We start from the raw sequence: 25414 nt of genomic DNA on the forward strand, positions 1-25414 counted from the left end.
ACGAGAGATGTTCGCCTTAGACGCTTTGTCCCCCTTCTTTTGGCCACCAAAAAGAATAAACAAATGATCGGACCTCCGAAAGTCATTAGTAACTTCCAGGTAACGAAACATGCGCTGCACGTCCAGCATATGCAGATCCTGACCTTGAGAGGATTCACGAGACCACTGAGGGAAGCCCGGCAGCTCCACCGTTTGATTGATGTGAAACGCCGAAACCACTTTCAGAATGAAGGATGGAACCGTGCGCAAGGACACCCTATCATCGTAAATGCGAAGAAAGGGGTCCCGACACGACAAAGCCTGTAACTCTGAAATCAGACGTGCTGAGCAAATGGCTACCAAAAAGACAGTCTTTAAAGTTAGATCCTTCAACAACGCTCTGCGGAGAGGTTCAAGGGGGGACCACAGAGCACCTGAAGCACTAGGTTAAAACTCCAATCAGGGCACATCGAACGGATGGGAGGCCGCGAGTGTTTAACCCCCTTGAGAAACCTAGCAATGTCTGGATGTACAGCCAGCAAGCAGCTCACAAACTTGCCAAGCAATGCACCAAAAGCTGCCACTTGAACACGAAGAGAGTTGAACGCTAACCCCTTAGCAGGACCCTGCTGCAGAAAGTCCAGGACCTGTGGAACATTCACTGTTAACGAATCGAAGGAGCACTGTTGACACCATGCATCAAACAGCTTCCACACTCGCACATAGGCCATAGAAGTGGCCAGGCATCTCGTCTGTAGGAGTGTAGAAATGACATGTTCGGAATAGCCTTTCAAGCGTAAACGTCACCTCTCAAAAGCCAAGCCGCGAGAGAGAACAGATCCTCCCGATCCGAAAATATTGGACCCTCCCAAAGTAGTCACGGTAGATACGTGAGCTGGAATGGTCGAGAGCCAAGCGAACCAGATCCGTGAACCACGGACGACGCGGCCACTCTGGAACTCGAACACCACCCTGCCTGGATGGAGCTCTATGTAACTGAGAAGCCTCCCGATGAGGGGCCAGCGAGGAAAAGCATATAGTAGAATTCCCGTGGGCCAGGGGCACACCAGAGCATCGAGCCCCACCGAGCCCTGCTCCCGTCAACGGCTGTCTTTGCCTTCGCCCGCGTTGCCATCAGATTCAACTGCAGTACACCCCACCTGGCGCAAATTAGGTTCCAGGTGTCGGGAGACAGCTCCCATTCTCCCGGATCAAGCTGCTGCCTGCTGAGAAAGTCCACCCCTGCGACATGAGACGCGGCAATCCCTTCTAGATTACGTTCCGCCCAGGCAAATAGAAGTCACGCCTCGAGTGCTACCGCCAGACTACTTGTCCCGCCTTGTCTGTTCATGTAAGCCACAGTCGTCGCATTGTCGAAGAACACTCTCACCATTCTGCCCCGAATCCAGGGCAGGAATGCCTGTAGAGCAAGCCGAACCGCTCTCATCTCGAGTCGAATGATGGACCATGAGCCCTCCAGAGACCAGAGACCTTGGGCGGACTTGTCCGCACACACCGCTCCCCAACTGGATAGCCTGGCATTGGTGGAGATTATCAGCCAATTTGGTGTTTCCAAGTCCACCCCCCATTCCAGATTGGCACGCGATAGCCACCATGACAGGCCGACTCTGGAAGCAAGGGCATCGGCAGGTGGAATTGTTCGGACACCGGACTCCTTCGAGATAACAGCCCTCGCTGTAACAGTCGTAGGTGAGCAAATGCCCATGGCACTAAATCCAAGGTGGAAGCCATGGACCCCAGTACCTGAAGATGATGCCACACTGTGGGGGGTCTGCCTGCAAACGAGAGAATGGATCTGGTCCTGTAACTTAGTCACCCAGCCCGATGCCGGAAACACCTTTCCACTCAAGGTGTCGAACCATGCTCCCAAGTAAATCAACTCCTGAGTGGGTTCCAAGTGACTCTTCTGCACATTGATGACCCACCCGAGCGACTAAGGTCACCATCACCATGCGCACAGACCTCTCGCTGTCCTCCCGGGACTTTGCGCAAATTAGGCAGTCGTTCAGGTAAGGATGAACCAAAATCCCCTCCTTGCGAAGAGAGACCGCTACAACCACCATCACTCTTGGTGAACGTCCATGGGGCCATTGCAAGACCAAACTGAAGTGCCCAGAACTGGAAGTGCTGTCCCAGGACCTTGAAACGCAAAAACCGCTGGTGATCCAGGCGGATGGGGATATGAAGGTACGCCTCTGCGAGGTCCAGGAAGGTTAGAAACTCCCCTTTCCGAACAGCCACCATTACCGTCCTCAGGGTTTCCATTCGAAAACGAGGAACACGAAGACAGTGGTTCACCTTCTGAAGATCGAGGATAGGCTGAAACGCGCCCTCCTTCTTGGGAACCACAAAGTAAACAGAGTATCTTCCCCATCCCTGCTGCATATCTGGAACAATCGCTCTCAGCTCGAGAAGCCGTTGCAGAGTTATTTGGATCGCATCGCGTTTGGTGTGAGAGGCCATGTGGGATTCCACAAAAACCTCCCGCACCGGTCGTGAGAATTCCGGAGCATAGCCATTTCTGATATCCCCCAGAACCCAGCGGTCTGAGGTAATCCCTTCCCATTCCGTGTAAAAGTTGGATAATCTGCCACAGACAGCTTCAACAACGGAATGGGGGCTCGTGGCTTCATTGAGTGGGTTTACTGGTTCCTGCACCAAGATGTCCCAAGTCTCTTCCGGCGCGATGACCTGGAGCCTGTTTGGATGCCGAAGGCGCGAAATATCTGCCGGTACGAAAACGGCGATACTCCCGAAAGCGAGATCGGGAGGGAAAAACCTTCTTAGACAGCCTCCTATCTTCCGGTAACTTATTGCGGTTAGACTCCCCCAGCAGTTTAACCAGCTGATCAAGTTTCTCTCCGAAGAGAAGCTTGCCTTTAAAAGGAGAGATTGCAAAGCTGGGACTTGGAGGACAAGTCCGCTGCCCAATTTTGAAGCCAGAGGAGCCGACGTGCAGAGGTCCACACGAGATAATACAGCCACATACTCTATGCCCACTTCTAATCTTGCTGAACGCAGAGCCTCACCGCCAGTGGCCCAGGAGTTGGCTTTAGAATCTTGAACCCAACAGGCTACTTCAAAGACGCACTTCAACTGGATCTCCAGCTTGCGGTCCTGCATGTCCTTCAAAGTGGCCGCTCCCGCGACCAGGATCATGGTCTTCTTTGTAACTGCAGATACCGCCGCGTCCACCTTCGGGATTTTCAGGAGGTCCAAAACATCTGACGACAGAGTATATAGTTTTGCCATAGCTCTGCCCCACTTTCAGGCCCGCATCTGGAGCAACCCACTCGCGAGTAACCAGCTTGCGAACCTTTTTAGGTAATGGAAAAAACGAAGTGGGGCCCCGAATCCCATCAAGGACCGGATTCACTCCCTCATTGTCTGAATCTTCTTAGGAAACCTTCAGCCCCAGGATATCCAACACCCTCTTAAACAGACTCACCACACTGGGATCGTCACCTTCATTAGGCTGGATGTTGTCACCATCCGGGTCATCTGGATCCACATGTCCCATATCCAGGACCAGATCCAGATCCGCTGGACTCACCGCTGAGGCAGATGCAGCCCCTGCCCCAGAAGCTGGATCCTGTGGTTCCCGGGCCTCCTCCCCTGAATGGGGGCACTCTGCGGACCTTAGCTGCGGTTCTATGCTCCACCCCAGCTTGGCAGGCGGCTCCAACCAGTCCCCCGGTTGCCCGTCTCTTAAATGCTGTATGCTTCCGTGCCAAAAAGACTTGGTGCATCAGCAAGATAAATTCAGAGGAAAACCCCTCTGGGTCCCCCCTCCCCCTCCTGGGGATCGCCAGCCCCAAGGTTGAGATCGGCCCCCACCGGGGCTAACATGGGGGGGGGGGGCAGCTTCTTCCCCCAATCCGTGGCGAGAGGCCTCAGTACCCTCCCTGCGGGGGGGGGGGGGGCAGTCTATTCCACCAAGCCTTCCATCCCCCAGGCAGCTGCCCAAAACGGGAAGGCCAGAAAACAGGAGGAGCTCTATTGTCTGCACACCTCCGGAAGGCTGCCGATCAAAATCGCAGGCCCAACAGGAAAGCGCAGCCCTACGTGGCCCGTGCTGAGGAGGAAGGCCTAGATGAAGAAAAATCACGCGCCGGGCAGACATGAGAAAAAAAAATTAAAATGACGCTCCAGACTCCAGCAAAATCGCAAGACGCGATGAAAACTGAGGTGCGGCAAGAAGACACTTACCTCCTCCCCCAGACGCACCCCGGAGCCCCGGGAGCTGAGGAAAGTAACAGCTAAGCTCCCCAAATGGCTGCTGAAGCACAGGCAGCCCCCCCCCCCGTGCACAAACTCCTCACCTCAGCTGAGAAGGCCAGCCAAACTGATAGTCTCTCCCTCAGGCTTTTTTTTTTTTTTTTTTTAATAAACTTTATGGAGACTCTTCCTTCTGCAGGGGTTGAGGGAGCAGCAGAAACAGCTATGAGGGTGAGTAGCCAGGAGCCCCTGGCCTTCACCCCCCCCCTGAGCTGGCATGGGCAAAACCTAGGCAGGGGTATCTAACCCCCTTGGACGCCCGGCTTCAATTGAGGGATGGCCCACGAAGGTGCCTAACACCTCAGGAAGCAACTGCAGGAAAAAGGAAAAAATTCTATCTAACCTGAAAAAATTTACACAAAAAAAACACTAAGACTGCAGGTGTATCTCTAACCGTCTGCTGGAGTCAGAGAAATACTGAGGGACTGCAGATGGCACTAGAGTATATATGGCAGTACCCAAAGTTTTGCTCTCTGACTCCATCTGCTGGTAGGGATACACAACCCACTTTTCTGGACTGATCCTGATACATACAGGGAATGCCCATTCTCTGACTTGGGTCAGTCTTGCTGTTTTAACAGAAGGGATGGTTAGGAGGGCTTCGTTAGCAGATCTCAGGTTTCTATGTGGGAAATGTACACGAAGTGCTGTGTTCAGTTATTCTGCTTTTTCATCATGAATTAATTTATAAATAGTGCATAGTGTTTTGTATTGTACTCTGTGTTCAATGGGCAGCCAGTATAATTCAGCTAGAGTTTCAGTGATGTGATCCCCTTTTTCTTTTACCAGTAAGTATTCTTGCGGCAGAGTTTTTCAGTATTTAGAGTGGTCTTAATGTGGTGTATGGTAATCCTAAGAGAAGGGCATTACAGTAGTCTGTGCTCGCAAATATTAATGCTTGAAGGACAGTTCGAAAATTTGTAGGTGTTAGTAAAGGTTTTAGTTTCCTAAGAACCATAGGTTTAGCGTATCCTTCTTTGACTTTTAGCGATACGTGTTTGAGGCTGAGTTTCGTGTCAATTATCACACTGAGGTTCCGAACTTTTTCGGCTAATTCTATTTTCTGTTTATTTTTACTTATTGAAAGTCTGATTTTTAACAGCTGTTAATTTGGATAAAAGACACTATCTGGTCTTCCCTTGACTTCATCTATAGTAGGAACCAAATCAGATTTCCATCCGAAAGCCAGGGCACATCGGGCCGAAAGCATAATTTGATGGAATAAGATCCCCCTTATGCATTTCTATGTCGAGGGGGAAATTTAACAAAACAGATTCAGAAAGGGGGTGGGGGGGGTATTGTAGAAGTCCCCAACAGCTTAAGAGCAAAAGTAAAAGACACCATTCAAAATCCTATTACTCTGGGACACTGCCACCGTTAAGTGAAAAAAAGACCCCCCTTCCTCCACACCCTTTCCAACAAAGATCCGGCTGGTCAGGAAAAGCCTTAATGTAAATGTACTGAGGTAAAGTACCACTGTAATAAGACCTTATAGCTATTTTCCTGTAAATACGCGGTTTTAGAGCTGCGTTTTGTGCCTAAATAAATTTGATGCCAGTCCTCGTCTGACAACTCTCGTTCCAGATCCCACTCCCAGGCCACCACAAATGCTGTTTTTCAAGAAGGGTCCTGATTAAGAAATCTATAAAGGTGAGAAATCATCCCTTTCATAGAATCAGTTTGATCGCACCAATGCTCAAGTTGAGTTTTTCCCTAATGATAAATCTAACCCCACCTTTTCCAAGACTAAAATGTTTGGTCTGGAGAAAACAAAAAATTTCTCCAAGCCCTAACTCGAACTTTTCTTGAAGCTCCTGAAAAGTAACAAGGCCCTGGCTCCCCCAAAAGGATTCAAAGCATCTAAGACCCTTAGATACCCAATGCCCAAAATGATATAGAGACTGTCCAGCTGGAAAACGCAAATTATAATTTGCGCATGTGCATGTTTTATTCTAAATACAGACACTTTCATATTCAGAGGTTTTTGCTCACCTGCAGGTCTGGCACACTTTACACTCAGGGCACTGCCAACCTGAGCGTTTCAGCGGTGTCACCACAATTTCCAGGCAGGTTCCATGATAGTGTAACCCACAGCTGGTGCAGAACAGGAGGTCTCGGAGGTCCCCGGGCGCATCACACAGCATGCAGCGTGCATCCTCTACCAAGAGAGCGCAATATAGTAAACACAGGAATGAACATATGCAGATATCCTATGATAGGATAAGCACAGCTCAGCACAGGAAGAAGCAATGAAGATAAATAAGTGCCAGGAACGCACACAGATACATGCAATCTGAAAAGGAAGAAAAATTAAACAAAACAAGTCTCTCAAGAGCTCTCAACTCCTAGAACCATTTTGAAGCACTTAAATAACCCTTTCTCCAACCTCTCTTCCCCCCACAACCCCCAAATACATAGCAGTACTAAGAGCAAAAGGAAATGTGCCCAGTACTGGACTTACCCATTGCAGTTGCCTCCTCCACGTGATTTGTGCACAATAAATTTAAGGTCTTCATGGACTGGAAAGAACCACTCGCAGTTGCACAGGGGAAGTGATAGAATCGCAAACATCCCTTCGAGTGGCACTGAATGGTAGCACCCATCCGCTTACAGTATTCACATTTCTATTTTAAATCAGAGAATCCAGATTTAGAATACAAACTAAAATCGCAAGTCCTTTCTGTGCCCCGATCACCTCTTTGAAATAGGGAAAAAGTGGCAAAATTCTAGACAATCTTCCCGGTGTCACCACCTTTTCCTACACCATGGGGCAGAACAAATACTAAAAGCAGGGGTGGAGATGACTGGAGGGGGATTTTGAAATTTGGTAGGGCTCTTGCACGTGGGAAATGCAATCTTCTAACCTGTGAGATCCCTGAGAAGACAGCTTTGTCCACATCGGTCAGTCCTGCTCCTTCCTTGTGATGAACACCAACTGACCATGATGCACACCAGTGATGAACCCAACAGTGACCTACAGAGAGGGAGAGACAGAAAAGGATCACCAGATCGCTTAAGTATTCTATCCATGCTGGAATTGAGCAATGTGCGACACACCGAAGGCACTACTACAAATACTCTACAACATCTCACCTGTTGATTCAAATAGTTCTTTCGGCAACACACTCTCTACAAATCCAATCCGAGACAGCTCATCCCCACATAATGTCTCTTGGGGCACGGCAGGGCAGGAATCGGCCCTGTCCAGGAAGCGCGAGGTCAGCTCCGGCCAGTCTGCTGAAGGCTTGTAGCGCTGCAGCTCCCTCTGCCCATGGAGGCTCCATTCACCGCAGTTACAGAGTGCACATCGTCTGTGCGCCGCACTGCCATGCAGCAAAACAAAAAGCAAGAAGTCAGCCCAGCCTCCCCCCTCCTCCCCAGTATTAAAGTCATCAAGACCTACATTTTTGCCTCGTCACGAGCAATCACTCGCTCCTATCCCCTTCCCCAATATTCTGTACCTGGACTGTGCTTCAGGCAGCTGCTGTGCTTGAGGTGGTACAGAGTCTCTCCCCGAAAGGATGGCACTTTCTCCTTTGCTGGGGCCATTCTCCCCAGTGGACACACTTTCATCTGCTGAGTGATAAAAGAACAGTCACTTTCCTTGTATTAAGGATCACAGAGGACAGCCCAATGGCTGGGCAGAGACAAATGTGCAGATACAGGGTTCCAAAATCCTGGCTCCTACAACACATATAGACGTGGGAGGAAAAGAACAGAATGCTCTTAAAGGATACACAGAGCAGTAATGAAAGCAGCCCTAGATGTTACTGCAAGTCTCCTGCTCTACCACAGCAGTTCACTGCATGCATTACTCAGTTATGAAGCAAGAGGCAGGGAGTCCTGGAAAGTTCTGAAGAGTTTGTACAAAACCTTGCTGATGACAGCTGGATAAGATTCCTACTGAAATATATATTTTTTTTTTTAGAAAGTTTCTTTTGAGGGTTTTTTTTTGTTTTGTTTTTCTTAAGTCTGGCAGTTTCCTCCTGCTTTCAACTCACTAAGAACTAGCATCGACAGACCCAAGAATCTTACTGGGGACAGGAGTTCCCAATCTAGCCTAGCATAGAAAACTGCTTTTCTGTACACCCTCTGACTTAATATCCTAGCGATATTAAGTCGGAGGCACCAAAGATACAAAAAAATAATAAATCTGCCCACCGGTCAGCGGGTTCGAAAATGGACAAGTAAAATTAAGCGTTGGTTGTCGGACCCGCTGACAATCGCTGCTTCTGCTAATAAACTTAGTAGGGCTGAGTGCTAAAATTAAGGCTCCTAACTTTACTAAGCCCCTAAATTTAAGAACCTATAAAGTGGGCAGCTGACAAGGCAGAGAAAGCAAATGTTGCTTACCTGTAACAGGTGTTCTCACAGGACAGCAGGTTGTTAGTCCTCACATATGGGTGACATCACAGGATGGAGCCCAATCACAGAACACTTCTGTCAAAGTTTCCAAAACTTTGACTGGCCCCTACTGGGCATGCCCAGCATGGCACTAACCCTGCAGCTAGCAGAGGTCCCCCTTCAATCTTGTTAAAAAGCTACAGGTAGTGCCGAAAATAAAATAAGAAAGTGTTATGAACCCAACACCGCAGGGCGGCGGGCAGGTTTCGTGAGGACTAACATCCTGCTGTCCTGTGAGAACACCTGTTACAGGTAAGCAACATTTGTTTTATCACAGGACAAGCAGGATGGTAGTCCTCACATATGGGTGAGTACCGAGCTGAGGATGTTTGAGCATGCACCAAATGTACGCAGGCGTGCAAGGCACTAGGCCTGGGATGAAATTTGGCAGAGGGCATCCTGAACCCCACCGGGTAGGCGGAAGGGTGTTGGTACGTCACATTGTAAATAGGTTGTACAAGACAGACTGGCCAAAGATGGAATCTTGTCTTCCGGCTTTGTCTAAGCAATAATGGGCTGTAAAAGTATGGAGAGAACTCCAGGTGGCAGCCCTGCAAATGTCAGGAAGCAGCACCGAGCGTAGATGTGCTACTGAAGTTGCCATGGCCCTCACAGAGTGTGCTTTAACACAGTTTTGAAGTGGAATGCCCGCTTGCTGAAAGCAAAAGAATATGCAGTCTGCCAACCAGGAGGAGAGAGTCTGCTTACCCATAGGCTGCCCCAATTTGATGGAATGGAAAGAGACAAACAATTGAGTGCTTTTCCTGTGGGCAGCTGTACGGTCTAGGTAGAATGCTAGAGCCCGTTTGCAGTCAAGGGTATGCAGAGCCTGCTCTCCTCGATTGGAATGGGGCCTGGGAAAAAAGGTAGGTAATATAATGGATTGATTGAAACTCCGAAACTACCTTAGGCAAGAATTTAGGGTGAGTGTGGAGTACTGCCCGGTCCTGCAGAAGTTTAGTGTAAGGCAGATAGGTAACTAGAGCCTGCAATTCACTAACTCTGCGAGTGGAAGTGATTGCCAGAAGGAAAATCACTTTCCAGGTGAGATATCGAAGGTCACAAGATTGAAGAGGCTCGAATGATGGTTTCATGAGCCGACCCAAAACCAGGTTGAGGTCCCAAGAAGGGGCCGGAGGACACAAAGGAGGCTTGAGGTGAAGCAAGCCTTTCAAAAAACGTGTTACAAGGGGTTGTACTGATATGGGAACATCCCAGACACCTCTATGGAAGGCGGTTAACATGTACTAACATGCATCCTGATGGAGGAAGTTTTTAGACCTGACTCTGACAAGTGCCAGAGATGGTCCAGAAACTTCGTGATTGGACAGGTAAAGGGGTCAAGGGACTGAGAAGAGCACCATGACGTAAACCTGGTCCATTTGTAAGAATAAGATTTTCTCGTGGAAGACTTCCGTGAAGCAATCAGGACACAGGAAACTGGTTCAGAAAGATTAAGTGGCTGAAGGATTAACCTTTCAACATCCATGCAGTCAGGGACGAGGCTTGAAGGGTGGGGTGAGTAGGCACCCATCGTTTTGAGTGATTAGAAGCGGGTCCTTTCCCAAGGGAATGTGCCTGCGAATGGAGAGATCCTGAAGTATTGGAAACCACATTTCGCGCGGCCAGTGAGGTGCTATCAGGATCATGGTTCCCTTGTCCCGACGTAACTTCATGAGAGTCTTCGAGAGAAGTGGAAGTGGAGGGAATGCATATAGGAGACCAGTTGCCCATGATAGGGAGAATGCGTCTATTGGTTGAGGGTGTTGGCTGCGAGCGAGAGAGCAGAAATTGTCTACTTTGTGATTTTGAGGTGATGCAAAGAGGTCTAATTGAGGATAACCCCATTGTTGGAAGATCGAGTTTGCTACTGAGGGGTTGAGAGACCATTCGTGCGGTTGAAAGGTGAGACTCAGCTTGTCTGCCAACACATTGTCCACTCCCAGCAAGATGGTACATCGAGTGGGAGAGGGCCTCCGCCCATATCTGCGCAGCTTCCTGACACAGAAGGTAGGAGCCAGTGCCTCCCTGCTTATTGAAGTACCACATGGCCACCTGGTTGTCCGTCTGCATCAGGATGACTTGAGAGGTGATCCTGAAAGACTCTGAGAGCATATCTGATTGCTCAAAGCTCCAGGAAATTTATTTGGTGTTTGGCTTCCTCTGGAGACCAAGATCCTTCTGTCTGCAGATCGGCCACGTGGGCTCCCCAACCGAGGTTGGAAGCATCGGTGGTGAGAGTTATTTGAGGGTCTGGAGCCTGGAAGGGTAAGCCTTGAAGGAGATTGACCTGATTTCTCCACCAGGCGAGAAACTGACGGAGTGAGTCGGTTACATGGACAATGGTCGACAGGGGCTGAATGGTTTGAGTCCAATGTGACTGTAGAGTCCACTGCATGACTCATGGCCAAGCAGGCCATTGGGGTGACCTGAACTGAGGACGCCATTTGTCCCAGGAGGATGAGAAAGTGGTGTGCAATCATGGAATGCTGAGACTGCAGCTGGTGTGCAAAAGACACAAGAGTGAGAGCTCGCTGTCGAGGCAGAAAAGCCTTTGCCTGCAGGGTGTCCAAGTCTGCCCCAATGAACGATAAGGTTTGAGATGGGACTAAGTAGGATTTGTCGTAGTTGATGAGAAATCCTAGCGAAATTAGAGTGTAAGGTAAGATGAAGGGACGACAGAGCAGCTTGCTGAGTGGGAGCCATGATTAACCAATCGTCTAGATAGGGGTAGATGTGAACACCTTGAATCCTGAGGAAGGCTGCAACTATGAGGCATTTTGTGAAGACTCGTGGTGCAGACACGAGGCCGAATGGAAACACTCGGTACTGATAGGGCTTGGGGCCTACCAGAAATCTCAGGAATTTGCAATGAGATGGAGTATTGTGTGTTTGCGTCCTGGAGGTCTAGAAAGCAGAGCCAGTCTCCTCTTTGCAGAAGAGGAAGAAGAGAACCCAAGGTTACCATTTTGAACTTTTCTCGCTGGAGGTACTTGTTGAGGGCACGCAGGTCCAGAATTGGACGAACACCCCCTGATTTTTTGGGGATTAGAAAGTACTGGGAATAGAACCCTAGGCCAGAGGTCGGGAACCTTTTTTGGCTGAGAGCCATCACCACCACATATTTTAAAATGTAATTCCGTGAGAGCCATACTAACTACAACCCCCTATCCTCCTGAACCCCACCCCCCCCAGACCTCCAAAATTAATTTACTACAACCCCCACCCTCCTGACCCCCCCCCCCCCCCCAAACCTGCCAAAAGTCCCTGGTGGTCCAGCGGGGGTCCAGGAGCGGTCCGGGAGCAATCTCCTGGACTTGGGCTATCTGCTGCCAGTAGTCAAAATGGCACCGACGGCCCTTTGCCCTCACTATGTCACTGGGGTCGACCAATGGCGGCAGTAGCCCCTGTGACAAAGTAAGGGCAAAGGGCCGAAGCCATTTCGATTACTGGCAGCTGACGGCCCTTTGCCCTTACTTTGTCACAGGGGCTACTGCCGCCATTGGTCGACCCCAGTGACATAGTGAGGGCAAAGGGCCGTCGGTGTCATTTTGACTACTGGCAGCTGACAGCCCAAATCCAGGAGATCGCTCCCGGACCCCCGCTGGACCACCAGAGACCTTTGGCAGGTCTTTGGGGGGGGGGGGTTGTAGTAAATTAATTTTGGAGGTCTTGGGGGGTGTCAGGAGGGTGGGGGATTGTGTTAGATTTTTACTTTATTAAAGATTTGTCTGCGAGCCAGTTGCAGCCATCAAAAGAGCCATATCTGGATCGCGAGCCAGGTTCCCGACCCCTGCCCTAGGCCATGCTGAGAGTAGGGCACTGGTTCTATTGCCTTGGACTGGAGGAGGGAGACCTCCTGTTCCAGGATGGAGTGATCGGATGTTCTCCACATCAATAGAGGTGGGGAGTCCGGTGGAATGGAGAGAAAGTTCAGATGATAACCCTGAGCAATTATTGCCAGGACCCACTGGACTAAGGTGATAGAGTGCCACCTGTTGTTGAAATGGCACAATCGACCTCCCACTGGTATGTGGGGTAATGGAAGCTGGATGCTGTTCTCTATGCAGAAGTCAAAAACCGGAAGCAGGGCCCAGCTGAGGAGCTGCTTGCGGTTTTTGTTTTTGTGTCCGACGAGACTGGGCTTTTTGAAACGGTCTCATAGAACGGGTTCTAGTTGGTGGCGGGTAGGATTTCTTTGGGCAGAAGAATGACTTCTTAGAGTCCTTCCGGAAGGGCTGTTTTGAAGAGTACTCAGAAGGCATCAGAGAGCTGTCTTAGGGTTTCATGATGGTCCTTGAGTTCCGCCACTGTTCATTGAATCTGCTTGCCAAACAGATCATCTCCTATACAAGGCAGGTTGGATAATCTGTCTTGTACTTCAGGGCGAAGGTCGGAAGACTTGAGCCAGGCCCATCGTCTTGCCGAGATAGCAGCTGCAGATACCCTGGTAGCAATGTCAAAGATATCGTAAGATGATCTGATCGCATGCTTGCCTGCCTCAAAACCCTTATTTATTAGGGTTTGGAGTTGATCTTGAAATTGCTGGGGCAGGGAGTCAGTCAAGTCTTGTATTTGCTTAAATAAGACCCTACTATATTGGGTCATATAGAGCTGATAAGCGGCAATTCTGGAGATGAGCATTGACCCTGGAAGACACGGCAACCAATGGCCTCTAGAAATTTCTGTTCCTTGCCTGGGGAGAAAAAAGTGTGAGATTTTGATCTCCTTGCTCTTTTCTGGGCAGATTCTACAACCACAGATTGGTGATCCAATTGAGGTTTGTGAAATCCTGGAGCTGACTGAACAAGATAAGTGGTGTCAGCTTTCCTGTGGACTGGAGCAACAGAGCCAGGATGTTCCCAGTTCTTTTTGAGGAGATCCAGAAGAACCTGGTGGATAGGGATGGAGGTTATTTCCTTGGGAACATCCAGGAATTGTAGTAACTCCATCATTTGATGCCTATCGTCCTGTTCCGTCTGTATGTAATTGGAAGGGAACCAATTCAGACATCTCCTTCACAAAATTTATAAAAGGAAAGGTCCTCTGGAGGAGAACGCTTTCTACTTTCAGTAGGTGAAGGTGGTGAAGAATCATCAGTCCAGGTATCGTAGGGATCAGCACCTGCTCCTCTAGGGGCTAGAGGAGGACGGGGCGGTGGTATCCCTGAAGGTCCTGGTCGAGGCTCCGAGGGAATAACTGGAGGCACCGATGAAAGCATCAAAGGCACAGACACAGGCATCGAGGGCATCGATGGATGGCTCGGTGGGGCCAACTGTTGTATCAGCACCGATGGGTGCATCGGTGGCATCAACGGACGTGTCGGCATCGATGGCTGAGGCATCGGCAGAACTCCCGATGGAGGAATGCAGAATGGTGTTTCTCCTCCCGATGACAAAGCAAGCGGGGAGGGCACCAGAGCCATCTGTGGAAAAGTGGCTATGAGCGCTTCCATCCTCGAGAGCAGCGGTGTCAACGCTGTTGGAATTGGGTCGGTGGTCGGTTCCATAATTAGTACCGGTGTCTGTGCCAGAGGAACCTGGAATCGATGCATCGCCTTGTCGATGGCCTCCTGAACCATCCACTCCAGTTCTTCTCGGAGACCTGGAGCAAGCAGCCCCGGCTCCGGAACAGAAGAAGGAGGCAGAGGCATAGCCGGAGGGACCACTGTTAAAGGTGGCATCGCAGCTCCCAATACCCTGTCGGGTGAGGGTTGCCTCAGTGACCCAGTTGCAGAAAAGGTCGGTGCCTTTTCTGGATGGGGTTTCTTAGACGGCGGCTCGGACAATGGCAAGGTCGATGATTTTGCTCCCTCGATGGTCCGAGACTTTCGATGTCCCTACGATCCCCTCGGTCCTGAGGGAGAGTCGAGGGTGTTAAAGGCCGAGAAGACGTTGATGCTGGACGGTCACCGGCCGGAGGTCAATGCTGGCGAAAGATGACCGTGCCGGTTCTGACGACGTCGATGCAATAGACGACATCGGGGTTTGAGCACAGAAGAGAAGTTCCATCTTCTCCATTTTAGCCTTGCGACCTTTTGGTGTCATTAAGGCACATTTGGTACAGGTTAGGACATCATGCTCACATCCGAGACACATTACACAGACTTTGTAAGGGTCTGTGATGGACATGGTGCGATTACAGTCCGGGCACTGGCGAAACCCCAACGCCACAGCCATGGAAAAAATTGAGCCGTGGTACAGTCGACGGCCAGTAGGCCGCGAGGGCCAAACTCGACGGTAATCGACGGAAAGCGGGTAAAAACTTACCGGAGTACCGCGGCTTGAGAAAATTGAAGGAGGGACCCCTGTGGAGTAAAATAAATTTTAGTAATTCCGTGAAAAAACTTCCTGTCAGGAATCTCTACAGAGCTCCTTAACTGCGTGGCTACTGCTGCGCGGAAAAAAGAAGACTGAAGGGGAACTCCTGCCACCTGCAGGGTTAGTGCCATGCTGGGCATGCCCAGTAGAGACCAGTCAAAGTTCTGAAAACTTTGACAGAAGTGTTCCGTGATTGGGCTCCATCCTGTGATGTCACCCATATGTGAGGACTACCATCCTGCTTGTCCTGTGAGAAACAAGGTTAGGGGCTTAAGAACATAAGAAAATGCCATACTGGGTCAGACCAAGGGTCCATCAAAGCTCAGCATCCTGTTTCAAACAGTGACCAATCCAGGCCATAAGACCCTGGCAAGTACCCAAAAACTAAGTCTATTCCATGTTACCATTGCTAATGGCAGTGGCTATTCTCTAAGTGAACTTAATAGCAGGTAATGGACTTCTCCTCCAAGAACTTATCCAATCCTTTCTTTTAAACACAGCTATACTAACTGCTCTAACCACATCCTCTGGCAACAAATTCCAGAGTTTAATTGTGCGTTGAGTAAAAAAGAACTTTCTCCGATTAGTTTTAAATGTGCCCCATGCTAACTTCATGGAGTGCCCCCTAGTCTTTCTACTATCTGATAGAATAAATAACCGATGCACATCTACCTGTTCTAGACCTCTCATGATTTTAATCATATCCCCCCTCAGCCGTCTCTTCTCCAAGCTGAAAAGTCCTAACCTCTTTAGTCTTTCCTCATAGGGGAGCTGTTGCATTCCCCTTATCATTTTGGTTGCCCTTCCCTGTACCTTCTCCATCGCAATTATATCTTTTTTGAGATGCGGCGACCAGAATTGTACACAGTATTCAAGGTGCGGTCTCACCATGGAGCGATACAGAGGCATTATGACATTTTCCGTTTTATTCACCATTCCCTTTCTAATAATTCCCAACATTCTGTGTGCTTTTTTGACTGCCGCAGCACACTGAATCGATGATTTCAATGTGTTATCCACTATGACGCCTAGATCTCTTTCTTGGGTTGTAGCACCTAATATGGAACCCAAAATTGTGTAATTATAGCATGGGTTATTTTTCCCTATATGCATCACCTTGCACTTGTCCACATTAAAATTTCATCTGCCATTTGGATGCCCAATTTTCCAGTCTCACAAGGTCTTCCTGCAATTTATCACAATCTGCTTGTGATTTAACTACTCTGAACAATTTTGTGTCATCTGCAAATTTGATTATCTCACTCGTCGTATTTCTTTCCAGATCATTTATAAATATATTGAAAAGTAAGGGTCCCAATACAGATCCCTGAGGCACTCCACTGTCCACTCCCTTCCACTGAGAAAATTGTCCATTTAATCCTACTCTCTGTTTCCTGTCTTTTAGCCAGTTTGCAATCCACGAAAGGCCATCGCCACCTATCCCATGACTTTTTAGTTTTCCTAGAAGCCTCTCATGAGGAACTTTGTCAAACGCCTTCTGAAAATCCAAGTATACTACATCTACCAGTTCACTTTTATCCACATGTTTATTAACTCCTTCAAAAAAGTGAAGCAGATTTGTAAGGCAAGACTTGCCTTGGGTAAAGCCATGCTGACTTTGTTCCATTAAACCATGTCTTTCTATATGTTCTGTGATTTTGATGTTTAGAACACTTTCCACTATTTTTCCTGGCACTGAAGTCAGGCTAACCGGACTGTAGTTTCCCGGATCGCCCCTGGAGCCTTTTTAAATATTGGGGTTACATTTGCTATCCTCCAGTCTTCAGGTACAATGGATGATTTTAAATGATAAGTTACAAATTTTTACTAATAGGTCTGAAATTTCATTTTTTAGTTCCTTCAGAACTCTGGGGTGTATACCATCCGGTCCAGGTGATTTACTACTCTTCAGTTTGTCAATCAGGTCTACCACATCTTCTAGGTTCACCGTGATTTGATTCAGTCCATCTGAATCATTATCCATGAAAACCTTCTCCATTACGGGTAACTCCCCAACATCCTCTTCAGTAAACACCAAAGCAAAGAAATCATTTAATCTTTCTGCGATGGCCTTATCTTCTCTAAGTGCCCCTTTAACCCCTCGATCATCTAACGGTCCAACTGACTCCCTCACAGGCTTTCTGCTTCAGATATATTTAAAAAAGCTTTTACTGTGAGTTTTTGCCTCTACAGCCAACTTCTTTTCAAATTCTCTCTTAGCCTGTCTTATTCAAGGTCTTACATTTAAATTGCCAACGTTTATGCTTTATCCTATTTTCTTCTGTTGGATCCTTCTTCCAATTTTTGAATGAATATCTTTTGGCTAAAATAGCTTCTTTCACCTCCCCTTTTAACCATGCCGGTAATCGTTTTGCCTTCTTTCCACCTTTCTTTTTTTTTTTTTTTTTGTAAGTTTTTATTTTAGTTTGCATGAAAAACAAATGTTACAGCACATGGCGAGGTCCGGGTTCCATACATATACAGTGAAACAGACTACAAGCACAAAAATACCCAACTAGCTGTCACCCACACCGAGGAGCCATACCATTTCAACCATATAAAAAGAGTACAACAATAGGTGCGGTGATGAAAAAGAAGTCTGAATAACCAGTAACATGACGAGGTATGAGCGCAGACCGCCAAACTAATTTTATACATGAGCAATATCGTTTTCCAAGTTACCCCCCTCCCCCCCACCACCCCAACCCTTCCCCCGTCCCTGCAGAATTCCACAATCAAGGTGATCTACATCATGGTCTCTTTGCCAAACAGGCTGTATACGGAGCCCACACATCCTGAAATTTGTGAATACGGTCATGTTTAAGCGCAGTCAAACGACCCATCTGGTACAACCTATCCAACCTCTGGTACACCTGCAGCATAGAAGGGACCTCAGCGTTCTTCCACCTGAAGGCAATTTCACTACGCGCAGCAATATAAATTTGTAGCAAAAGCAGCGTTTGCTTGTCACTACTCATCCCATCCACCAGACTAAGGAGACAGCCTCTGGGATCCAATGGCACTACAACCCCAAACAGCTCGGAGGCATACCCCGTAATCAAAGCCCAGGTGGTCTGAACCTTGGAGCAAGTCCACCACATATGATAAAATGTACCCCTTGCACCACACCGCCTCCAGCAAGAGTCGCCGATATTAGGGTTCATTCGGTGTAATCGGGCCGGGGACATATACCATCTATATAACAACTTATAGCCATTTTCCTTGACATTAGCAGAAACGGAACTCCTCCCCATGATCATATGACATTTGTCCCATTCAGAGTCCTGAAGAGTTAGTCCCAGATCAGATTCCCAGTTAAGTTGATAGGAAACTTTAGCTTTATCCCCAGAATTAAGGAGTTGATAAAGTCGGGAGATAGGTTTACCAAGAGGCCCACGCTGCTCACAGAAGGATTCGAATAGGGATTTACCCTTAGCTATCTCCCCTGGCGCCCCCATCGAGCGAAGAAAATGGGTAATCTGCTGTAGTGCATACCAATCTCCCGGGGACCCACCATATTTATCTTGTAGTTCCGCTAGATCCAAAACTCGGGACCCCCTGCAGAATTGCCCAGTCTTAGTCAAGCCCAACTGTGTCCACCGATGTGAAAAGGCCTTATCCATACCCGGGGGAAACCCAGGGTCCCACAAAATTGAAGTAAGGTAGTAAATTCTTTTGGATCCTGCTAACCTGGACCTCCATTTGCCCCAAAGCTGTAAAACAGCCTTAGTAAACGGTGTGAGTGGGAGATAACTGACCCCCACTCCCGACTCCACGCCCTATGCGCCAATGGGACTTCACCCGAGACTGCCTGTTCTATAGCCACCCATGTCTTGGGTTCCCTGGTATCGTGCCAAGTAACAATCACCCCTAGCATAATCGCAGTATAGTACAAACTTAAATTTGGCACGTTAAGACCACCTCGCAATTTATCCCTGTACAAAATAGAACGAGAAACCCTCGGGGGTTTGTGCTTCCAAATGAAGCGGAACAGCTTTCTTTGCCAAATCCTCATAACCCCCTCCGGCACTGGGACAGGTAATGTTTGGAATACATAACAAAGCCTAGGTAGAATGTTCATTTTAAGGGCGGCCACCCTACCCAACCAGGAGAGATCCGTCCGATCCCACCTGTCCATATCCTGCTGAATCTGAGACCACAAAGGCCCATAATTAAGTCGAAAAAGCTCCTCAAGACGGGGCCCTATTTTAACCCCTAAATATTTTATAGAGTCCTTAGCACAGCGAAAGGGTAGATCTTTCCCAATGATGCCAAGTTGTGCTTCCGGCAAGGAAACATTCAATAATTCGGACTTATCTGCATTAATCTTAAAACCAGATAGTCGTCCGAACGCCCGCAGTTCCTCCAAGAGAAGACTCAGGGATGTCTCCGGACTAGAAAGAGTAAATAAAAGATCATCTGCAAAAAGCGAGATCTTGTAAGACGTGTCCCCTACTTGTACTCCGAGGATATCCTCACGCCGTCTGATTTTTTCCGCTAAAGGTTCTAACGAGAGAGCAAATAGCAGGGGGGACAATGGGCAACCCTGTCGGGTGCCCCGTTTGACTTCGAATGGGTCCGAGTAAGCCCCGTTAATTTTTATCCTAGCATGTGGATGGCTATAAAGCTTTTGTATCCAAGTAATGAAAGTGTCCCCTATGCCCATAACTTGCAAAACTTGGAATAGGAATGGCCAGTGCACCCGATCAAACGCCTTTTCGGCATCCACCGTAAGTAGCACCGCCGGGATATCTTGGGACTGAGCCCACCACATAAGTTCCACCACCCTCCTCACATTATCCGAGGCGAGTCGGCCCGGTATGAAGCCGGACTGATCCTTATCCACCAGCCAGGGAGCTACTCTGCCCAACCGAAGAGCCAACGCCCGTGCCAGGACTTTCAGATCAATGTTGATCAGAGATATCGGCCGATATGACCCACACAGGGTATGGTCTCTGCCCGGCTTAGCAATGACCGTTATGCCCGCTGTATTGGAATCTTTTGAAAATGTGCCTCCCAACCGTACATCATTAAACATAGCCACCAATGGCGGAATCAGCTCTGTGCTAAATACTTTATAGAATTTCCCCGTAAACCCGTCTAACCCAGGGGCTTTCCCCACTTTGAGATCTTTAATGATCAGCGACACCTCTCCTTCCCTCAGATCCGCGTTAAGAGTATCCCTATGTGCCTGGGAGAGCTCAGGCAGCTTGACATCCTGCAAATACTGAGCAATCTCCTCTGGCGTACACAAAGTCTCGGAATCATACAAGTTCTGATAGAATTGATTAAAACATTGCCCTATATCTTTCTCAGAGTAGACAAAGTGACCCTGTGCCCCCTTTATTTTAGTTATTTGAGACTGGGCAACTTTTTCCTTAAGCTTCCTGGCCAAGTAACGTCCTGCCTTGTTTCCCCATTCAAAATGGTGCTGTTTCAGCAGTTGCAACTGATAAGCTATCTTGTCCCCTTCCAGAGCTTGCAGAGCTTGACGAGCCGCCACTAAAGGTTGCAAAGCATCTGGATCTAAGGTGCGCTTGTGTCTCAGCTCCAATTTGGCCACTCGCTCCAGAAGGCGTATTCGTTCCCGGTCCCTTGCTTTTTTTACAGAAGCTGCCCGCGCTATACAAAGACCCCGTACATAGGCCTTCAGACTGTCCCAAACCACCCCTGGGGAGACTTCCCCATTATCATTAATGTCCAAGAATTCAATAATCCGCTGTCTGAGCTGAGACACAAACTCTTTGTCGTCCAATAAGCTATCATTTAGCCTCCAAAATTTGGTGCCCATCTGAGTATCCCTGGTTTGCAGCCGGAGCCACACCCGGGCATGATCTGACCAAGTGATGGTGCCCACCTCCGCTTCCAAGACCTTCCCCACTGTATCCTTATCAATCAGAAAGTAATCAATCCTAGAATAGGACTTATGAGGATGAGAATAAAACGTATAGTTCCTCACAGTGGGGTTGCGTAATCTCCAAATATCCATTAGCCCCCGATCTTCAATAAGGTGTTTAAGTGACTTCCGTGCTACTTTCCCCCCAGCACAACCACTATGGGTGTTATCCAGATAGGGATATCTCGTAATGTTAAAGTCACCCCCAACTATAAGACGACCTTCCATCCACTCGCTAATAACAGTCGACAGCTTAGTGAAGAACCCAGACTGTTCAGCATTTGGAGCATACACATTTAAAAAGGTGTACAATTCCTCATTAATTTTGGCTTTCACCAAAACATATCGCCCCTCCACATCACGAATCTCAGATAAAATATCCGCCACTACAGAGCTTGCAAACAAGATCCCTACCCCATTATATTTAAATTGAGGAGTAGCTGGTGCATGGAAAACTTGTGGATACCCTTTAGAGCAGTGGTTCTCAACCCTGTCCTGGGGACCCCACAGCCAGTCAGGTTTTCATGATATCCACAATGAATATGCATGAGAGAAAATTTGCATGCACTGCCTCCATAACATGCAAATTTTCTCTCATGCATATTCATTGTGGATATCATGAAAACCCGACTGGCTGTGGGGTCCCCAGGACAGGGTTGAGAACCACTGCTTTAGAGGCTAATAACAGAGCATAGCGTTTTCTAAGATGTGTTTCTTGGCAAAAGATAATATCCACCTGATGATGGGCCATATCCCGCATAAACATTTGTCTCTTATGGTGAGTGTTGAGACCCTTTACATTAATAGAAAGTAATTTTAATGGCCTCATAGCGAATTGCGGATAAACAGTGCTATGCCCCCCAGGACACTCCCGTGAAGAACATGAACCGCGCCCGGTACCCAGCTCGTAGTAGACCAACCTTTACCCTTAGGAAAAATATCTAACCCCAGCCCAATCCCACACCCATAGCCCCCCCCCCCACCCTCCCATTCCCTCCCATCTGCTCGCCACTCTGCCTCAAGTGGAACTCCTCCAGAGGAGACCTGACGTCACTGCATGACCAGAATTAGGTCCCCCCTCCTCCGCAAATATAACCACTGAGAATGTAATGCCCTTCGCATAATACAGGAAAACATGGGTGCAAAACTTCAACCTGCAGAACATTAAACAATATCACCCAAACCGTGAACTTAAGCCCCGTGAAAAGTCACTGCAGTCCGCGGGTGCTATTTATGAAAGCACTCCCGCTGAGTCACAGTCCATCAGAGGCAAAAACCTGAACATAGTCCCCGGTGGGCTCATCCTGGTTCTTCGAGTCCCGATGGACCCCCAGATCTACGACGTAGCCATTTCCCGCCATTATCCACTCGCTTCCACCTAGGCCGGTCACTCTTCCGATTACAAGTCGCTGTAGAGGCCTCACGAGGTCCCTCCGGATCTGCTGCTGGTAGGCCTGCTGCCCGCAGGATATCCTCAGCTTCCATTACTCGCTGCACGCGGGATCCCACGCCATTAATGGTAAAATGGAGACCAAATGGAAAGAGCCATCGGTACCTAATATTGTGGGAGCGGAGAATGCCAATAACATCTTTAAATTCCCTCCGTTTGCGGATAGTGGAAATAGCCAAGTCCTGAAACACCTCAATTGTACAGTTCTTCCAGTGTATAGTGCCCATGTCTCTCGCTGCTCGGGCCACTGCCTCCTTAACCAGGAAACTGTGAAAACAGGCCACTATATCCCTGGTCTGGTTATTCCGCGGACTGCCAAAGGCTCTGTGTGCCCTTTCTAGAACCACTTCCCTCGGCTTCTCTGCGGACCCCTCAGGATCCAGCAAGTGGGCACAGATGCTTTGCACCACTTGTGGGCAATCACGAAAATCCTCACCTTCCGGTACCCCTCTAAAGCGTAGGTTCACTCTCCTGTTTCTATTCTCCAAGTCTTCGACGTGAGATTGTAGTTCATCGTGGGATTCCTTAAGCTGCCCCAGCTCTTCCCGCACTGAGTCTAGCTCCGTCTGCGTTTCCTGCAGTCCGTGCTCAGTCTCGTCAGCGCGCCTCTCCAGCTCCCGGACATCCCTTTTAGTATTCTCAAGCATATCGCCGAGTTCTTGGCGAAACCGGGCCATATCCCCCCTCAGCTCTTGAAACCAGGTCCGGAATTCATACCTGGTGGGGACCTCGGAGTCCGGGAGTGTCTCAGTAGTCTCCGTCTCCGCGGCACTCTCCGGGGCCGGCGCCATCTTGTCCCCTTCCCCGAGCGCCGCGGCCGAGCTCGCTGCCGCGAAGGAGAAGCGGTTGAGGTCCGGTTTTTTCCGGGGGGTAGCCATCCTTAGCGCCTGGAGACCTTGGATCGGCGATATGCAGGTGCCCCGGACCGGAGGATACCGCGATGAAGGCGGAATAGCAGCAGAGGAGGGGGGAGCCGAGGTCTTAAGCGGCCATCTTGATGGGTGACGTCACCGGTCTCCCTTTCCACCTTTCTTAATGTGTGGAATACATTTGGACTGTGCTTTTAAACAATGACCACGCCTCTTGGACTTTTTTTTTTTTTTTTTTTTACTTTTGTAGCTGCTCCTTTCAGTTTTTTTCTAACAATTTTTCTCATTTTATCAAAGTTTCCCTTTTGAAAGTTTAGCACGAGAGCCTTGGATTTGCACACTGTTGCTCTTCCAGTCATTAAATCAAATTTGATCATATTATGATCACTATTGCCAAGCGGCCCCACCACCGTTACCTCTCTCACAAAATCCTGTGCTCCACTGAGAATTAGATCTAAAATTGCTCCCTCTCTCGTCGGTTCCTGAACCAATTGCTCCATAAAGCTATCATTTATTCCATCCAGGAACGTTCTCTCTCTAGCGTGTCCCGATGATACATTTACCCAGTCAATATTGGGGTAATTGAAGTCTCCCATTATTACTGCACTACCAATTTGGTTAGCTTCCCTAATTTCTCTTACCATTTCACTGTCCGTCTCACCATCTTGACCAGGTGGACGGTAGTATACTCCTATCACTATAGTCTTCCCCGACTTTCAGCACAGGGCACCTAACATAGGAACCTAAACATAGGAAAAAAGAGCACGCCTTCTAAATTTATGTGAATTTTCAGCTGAGAAAGGTACTAACTTAGGAACCTAATTTAGTAGATAAAATTAGGCTCTCAGCTTCTTTTGAATATTGGCTTCAAACTGGCTCAGATTATAGGAGGCTCGAGGATGTGAGAATGTTTCTCCTTTTTTGAAGCATTTACACTAGCTCACAATTGAACATTGCTGTAAATTTAAACTGCTTATGCTAATTATAAATGCAGAAATGACTTAGGACCTCAATATCTTACAGAGCAATTGCTTACTTATGTACCTCATCAGAGCTTCAAATCCTTCCAGGAAAATCTTTTCATGATTCCATCTAGTCAAGAAGCATGCTTGCAAAAAAACTAGAAGAGCACAGTTTCTATAATTGATTGCAACTCTGAAAACCTCCCAAAGATGGCAAGAGCTCCAGAAATACTACAATTTTGTAGGACAGTCAAAGCCTGTCTTTTCCGGAAAGCATTATGTTATGTTAAGTTGCAGGCATAAACTGAATATTGGGGGTGGGTCAGATGTGACAGTAGGGATAATAAATTTTACATGAAGGATGCTACATTTTGTTGTACCCTGTATAGAGGATATATATATGTAACAGAGCTGGAACATTTTATGAACTCATTAATTTTGCTAATATTTTTATATTTTGATTTCATGCATTCCGTTATAGTGTTTCAATGTGTTATATATTTTTTTTTTTATATACCAACATTCGATCTCAATCGAGATATCACACCGGTTTACATTCAGGTACTGTAGGTATTTCTCTATCCCCTGAGGTAATGGAGGGTAAAGTGACTTGCCCAAGGTCACAAGGAGTGACTTGAACCCTGGTCTCCTGGTTCATAGTCAACTGCTCTAACCACTAGGCTATTCCTCCTCCTCCCTAATGTAAACTGCTGTAAGCTATAAGTTGCTAGCAATTAAGAAATATTAAAAGTAAAGAAAAGATCATCTATTCAAGCAAATGCAACCCAGTGTAGATAGCTCCAAACTGTAAAACATAGGTCATTTGAGCCAATAAGAAGCAACCAGTATCATCTCTGCCTCTGGAACTTAGTGTCTTGTCTAATATTTTAGGAATTATAGTTCCATGAATATAACACAAGTAAGCACCCCTCTCACACTGCTCCAAGAATGCATGTTATTTCCACACTTCTGGCATAAATATAATCCAGTTTCATGTTCTGCTGCAAGGTCATCAGGTCTATCTTGGGCCTCCTTTGATGGGTTCAGACCCTTTCTGCTCAGTCTCCAAGCAATCTGTCCTTTCCCTGCAAAATGCACTGTGGAAGTGCTGATCACAGAGAGGTAGATTTTCAAAGGGATACGCGCGTACCCCCCGAAAACCTACCCCAAACCACCCCGCGCGCCCCGAGCCTTTTTTGCATAGGCGCGCGTAAGTCCCGGGGCTTGCATGGAGG

The 25414-nt window shown here is 48.1% G+C and overlaps 1 protein-coding gene across 7 annotated transcripts in view; it reads right to left on the bottom strand.

The window, feature by feature from the left end:
* KMT2D (lysine methyltransferase 2D) overlaps nucleotides 1-25414 on the bottom strand; it is a 610975-nt gene that overhangs the window by 544693 nt on the left and 40868 nt on the right. For 6 of the 7 annotated variants that reach the window (XM_029594657.1, XM_029594655.1, XM_029594653.1 and 3 more), the window contains exons 3-7: nucleotides 7740-7854; nucleotides 7372-7601; nucleotides 7143-7252; nucleotides 6740-6902; nucleotides 6271-6436 (exon numbers count right to left, since the gene is read on the bottom strand). In XM_029594657.1, the coding sequence (XP_029450517.1) occupies nucleotides 6271-6436; nucleotides 6740-6902; nucleotides 7143-7252; nucleotides 7372-7601; nucleotides 7740-7854 (784 nt within the window). The remainder of the gene's footprint in view (nucleotides 1-6270; nucleotides 6437-6739; nucleotides 6903-7142; nucleotides 7253-7371; nucleotides 7602-7739; nucleotides 7855-25414) is intronic. The other variant, XM_029594656.1, reaches the window with a different exon arrangement.

Source organism: Rhinatrema bivittatum, chromosome 3 (genome assembly GCF_901001135.1).
Source record: "Rhinatrema bivittatum chromosome 3, aRhiBiv1.1, whole genome shotgun sequence".
Classification (NCBI taxonomy): domain Eukaryota; kingdom Metazoa; phylum Chordata; class Amphibia; order Gymnophiona; family Rhinatrematidae; genus Rhinatrema; species Rhinatrema bivittatum.